General features: G+C 37.1%; 1 protein-coding gene across 1 annotated transcript; it reads right to left on the bottom strand.

Moving 5' to 3' along the window:
• Positions 1–275: 275 nt before the first annotated feature.
• On the bottom strand, positions 276–3,724 carry LOC137715350 (putative serine/threonine-protein kinase PBL5). The gene is made up of 5 exons (XM_068454642.2): positions 3,453–3,724; positions 2,351–2,634; positions 1,925–2,114; positions 1,403–1,794; positions 276–860 (listed from the first exon to the last, which is right to left on the bottom strand). The coding sequence occupies exons 1-5, from the start codon at positions 3,538–3,540 to the stop codon at positions 558–560; spliced, it is 1,257 nt and encodes a 418-aa protein (XP_068310743.2). The 5' UTR covers positions 3,541–3,724; the 3' UTR covers positions 276–557.
• Between the last annotated feature and the right edge of the window lie 1,547 nt (positions 3,725–5,271).

Below are 5,271 nucleotides of genomic sequence, written 5' to 3'. Positions count from 1 at the left end.
ATATTTACACTCCTAAACCCTAAACCCTCAAAACTTACCACACTCAGCCCCGGTTACACAATAACAAATTATTCACCGGAATCTCCAATGCCCCTCTTTGAATTGGGTTAACCGGAAGAGGGGCATCTTAAGCTCTCCAGGAGGAAGTAGATATGTCCACTTCGTTTTTACAATAAAGCTCGTGCACGAGAACATCCATTATTCTGCAGCTATATTGTACTGCAGAAAATGAAACTGAAACAAAAGCGGAAGTATACACTAAACGCCATGCGATATGCGAAAGAATGGAACTATTATAGAAATTAAGGCTAACTAATCCAATAATGTTTCTACAATGAAGCATTTTACATACACTAAACGCCATCTCTCATGTACACCGCAAAAAAGAAAAAAAGAAAAAAAAGAAGAAAATAGAGAGCAGAAATTCTGTGTATGAACATTGAGGATGGCAGTCGAACCTGTTATCTTCTATGATGCAAAAATTGATAACTAGGCACATCATCTACAAGACCGCAAAATGTTATTGGCTGCTTTATTCTTTAATGTAATCCTCCGGCCTAGTCTCTCTCTGGCCTGTCACCTCCAATCTGCGTTATATCGTCATCTCTCCTCACTTTTGGAGAAGATGGACCCTTTCTCAAGGTTTGAACTGGATCGGTTTGGGGATCATATTTCTGGGATGCAAGGTAATGCAGCGCTGTAACTATGTCAGTTATGACAGGCCGCATATTGGGCTGCTCTTGAACGCACATCGCAGCAATAGCAAGAGCTTGGTATAATCCCCTGACTGGATAGTGACCTTGAAGCAACGGATCCACCATTATTGAGAATTTCTTCCGGTCTCTGAACATGGGTCTTGCCTGAAAACAATATAATGGTTAAGGATACACAACCAGTTATGAAACCAAACTACTGATAATTATATACATGTAACAAATTTCTATTTACTCCACTGAAAAGATAACAATCAATATTTCCAATTCTATATGGACTACATCGGCTAGTTTCTATGCATGTGCGGGCAACTCAGTTGGAAATACTCAACATTTCTACTCCGGATATCAAAGAAGGGACAACAAATCAACCGCAAGATGAAAAATCCTCCAAGGATAGTCCCTTTCAGCTGAATGATGCCCCTGTTTATTTCCTTCATCTGTAAGGAAAGTAAGTTTCAACAAAATCTGATTATAATACTTGTATCCATCCTCTTGGGCCCGACCTAACATATGCCGACAAATCTGATAAACAAAGGCTTCCAGAAACATAAGCATTTCCGAGAATTATTGCGCAGCACACAATATTTCAAAGAACAGCAGCTACCATGAATTCAACATATCCAGTTCCACCGAATGAAGTGTAATAGTAGATATTGAAGAAGAGAGTGCAACTAGAGCTATCTTACCCATGCTACCAGGTTCTGCTCTCTGACGGGTCTTGTATTATCAATAGCTTTCCTTCCTGTGATAAGCTCCAAAAGAACAACCCCAAAGCTATAAACATCTGATTTGAAAGTCAGCTGACCTGTCATGGCATAATCCGGTGCACAATACCCATACGTGCCCATAACCCTAGTAGAAACATGAGTTTTATCTCCACTGGGACCTACTTTAGCCAGGCCAAAATCCGATAGCTTTGGATGATACCCCTCACCGAGCAAAATGTTCGAGCATTTCAGGTCACGGTATATAACAGGGGGCTGCATTTTCTCATGCAGATACTCTAAACCCCTAGCGGCACCAACTGCTATCTTCATTCTTGTATTCCAGTCAAGCACATTCCTGCTGGGTGAAAGAACTGTAAAAGTAAAACAAATGTGATACTTAAGTCAAACTCATAGCGATATAAGGGCCAGATGCAAAGAAAGTGAAAAGGTAATCTCAATCATAACACAAGAACGGGATTTTGGAGTGTTTCAGATGCATACCATGCAAATGGTTTTCCAAAGATCCTAATGGCATATATTCATAAACCAATAGCCTCTGATCTCCCTCGGCACAGAATCCAAGCAGTTTGACAAGATTAGGGTGGTCAGCCAAACTAAGCGTCAATACTTCGACAACAAATTCCCTAATTCCTTGGCATCCATTACGATCAAGCTGCTTGATAGCAACAACCTAGAACAACAACAAAAGCAAAATTGGGTCAGCCCTTGAGCTTATAAGTAATTTATTAAATGAAAATCAAGGAACAAAACACATATTTTACACAATGGCATAAAAGGGAACGTGTAATGTCCCAGCAGCATTCAACTCAACGTACAAGTTCAAAGCTCAGTTGAAGAAAACAGTTTTAACAGTGTGATTTAAAAACTCTCAACGATAGAACTAACATTCGCATAAACACTACTGACCTGATTAATTTTCTCCAATTGACCCTTGTAAACTTTTCCAAACCCTCCTTCGCCTACAAAGCAATCAGACCTGAAATTGTCAGTTGATGCTGCAAGTTCAGCAAATGTAAACGTCTGTGCCCGCTTGCCAGCGGTTTTTCCATCGTTGGAACCCTCCTCTTTTATATTCAACTCCTTTACATCCAACGACAACTGGTCATCCTTCGTGGCCTCCTCCTTTTTTACAACCATTTCCTTTTTCACACCCAATTCCTTTTTCACATCACCATTCGTATTCACTTGACCTATCAAAACGGCCAAATACACATGCATACAGACAAGTTAGAGAGATTTGAGAATGCCAAGAAAAAAGACAAAATACAGCACATGGTAAGCCAAATCCAAAATTCGATATCGATCAGTTCTCTCAAATATGGGGTGAAAAATCGGAGTCATGTAATATATAAATGCAAACAAAGAATACAAACTGACAAAATTCGAAACTAAAAGGAGTGTGGAATATGGATTGGACCTTCCCAACCAAAATGAATGAGCAACAGTCTCAATGAATTGAACACCAACAGGAACCAATTTAAATTTATTAATTTAGCACCAGATGAGAAAATTAACAATTTTACATAATCCCAGATAAACAAAAAGGATTAAAATTTTACATATGTGATTAAATCCCATTCAGCCATACGTCTTTCCTCATCCACTGCAAAATTTCAAATATTCACACTAATTTCATGGCAAAGTCAAAAGCACCGACCTTTTGAATCGAAATTTCAAAAAAAAAGAGGAAGAAAGTCAAGAACTCATACAATGAAACGAAATTTAATGGCTTTTATTCACAGATTGAAAGACACACATAAACCCCAGGAAGGGTAAAGATTACTACCCACGAGATTCAAACAGATTTAGAAAAAATAAAACAAATTATAGCAACCGAAAATAAAACCCACAATGCCAAAAGTAAAAAAAAAAAAAAAAAAAAAAAAAAAAGCTTCCAAAAATATTCTCAAAATAATACCAAAAAAAATCAAATATGATCACATAACACATGGGTTTAATCTCAATGACCCCAAATTTAAATCAAACAATTCTGGAAAATAATTTTTACCTTGATGATTGGGTTTGTTGGTGTTGATGTTGGTAATTTCCTTCTCTGGTTCTTTGATTGATTTCTTAGAGCAGCAAAAACAGCTCATCGTTTTTCCCCTTTTCTTTTTTTTCTCGTCCTCTCACTCCTTTTTATCTCAACTGGCGCACAAGAACAGAGCACCAGATAAGCATAGAAAACCAACCAACCAACCAAGAAACCAGAGCAGAACGAGAGAAGAAAGAAGAAAGCGTTTGCAAAACTCAGACACAGTGACAGACTCTTGTATTTTCTTTTTTGTGAACTTTTTCTTTAATATAATGGGGAGGTGGTGGTTTGTGATGCAAATCAACCGCAAAAGTAAATTCAATTTTGACAAATTGAAGTTCGCCACGTCATCAACTTTCCCTTTTCAACATTATTTCTTATCTGTTTACTTACAACGCCTTTATGGAATTCTACATTGGACGTTTTTTGACAAGTAGATTACACAATGTCATACGCGTGGTGTTGCTATTTTTTTAATTATGATCATAACTCGACTGATACGGGGTGTTTACGATTTGTATACAATGTATGCTATACACATACTATGTGTATACGAGGTGTATCATCATGAATTCCATTCCCTATACCATGTTCAACGTTTCTTGACAAGTAGATGGCCCAATACCATACATGTAGCATTGTTCAATTTTGGAAATATATTTATAATTTGATTAACACCATGTGTATGTATACGGTATGTATCTAAATTGTATTCTACATGTATACAATGTGTATATTTTAATTATTTTATTAATTTTAAGTAATTGGAAAATAGTAAAACTGCATACGATAGATGTTCTATCTCCTGGTCTATGCAAGGTCGCAAAAATCTATCAACAAAATGCTATTAGCCTTCTTCAGTGTTTGGTAAGACAATACGGTTTAGTTTTTTTTTTTTTTTTTTTTTTTTTGACATTTTAGTATGAAGGCTATTTGGATTCTACTTGTCATTAAATTTCTTGCATGTAAGATTATATTGAACCAAATTTTTATAGGGAAGTGTTATTAGCACTCCAAAAATCTCATTCTACACTCCTCACAAGTGTATTTTTCTTTCCTAATATGAAAGTTTGGAGTGTAGAATGAGATTTTGTCACATCCCGGCTCCTGGTCTATGCAAGGTCGCAAAAATCTATCAACAAAATGCTATTAGCCTTCTTCAGTGTTTGGTAAGACAATACGGTTTAGTTTTTTTTTTTTTTTTTTTTTTTGACATTTTAGTATGAAGGCTATTTGGATTCTACTTGTCATTAAATTTCTTGCATGTAAGATTATATTGAACCAAATTTTTATAGGGAAGTGTTATTAGCACTCCAAAAATCTCATTCTACACTCCTCACAAGTGTATTTTTCTTTCCTAATATGAAAGTTTGGAGTGTAGAATGAGATTTTGTCACATCCCGGCCCGGGGCAGATCACTTCCCGAGCTCGCTCCACCACCGTAGCACGATATTGTCCGCTTTGGGCTTACCATTCCCTCACGGTTTTGTTTTTGGGAACTCACGAGCAACTTCCCAGTGGGTCACCCATCATGGGATTGCTCTAGCCCCCTTCTCGCTTAACTTCGGAGTTCCTACGGAACCCGAAGCCAGTGAGCTCCCAAAAGGCCTAGTGCTAGGTAGGGATGAGAATATACATTTAAGGATCACTCCCCTGTACGATGTGGGATGTCACAGATTTTTTGAGTGAAAATAACAATTCCCCTTTTATATGGTAAACATATTATTAGAAATCTGATGTTTTTAATTGCATATCTTGTAGTTAGAACAACATAATTGAAAACCTAAACGGC

This window comes from Pyrus communis, chromosome 3, assembly GCF_041283825.1.
Source record: "Pyrus communis isolate YQ-2024b chromosome 3, ASM4128382v1, whole genome shotgun sequence".
NCBI classification, from domain to species: Eukaryota; Viridiplantae; Streptophyta; class Magnoliopsida; order Rosales; family Rosaceae; genus Pyrus; species Pyrus communis.
The sequence above is the reverse complement of the archived record's forward strand: the minus strand, read 5'-3'. Positions and strand labels throughout refer to the sequence as shown.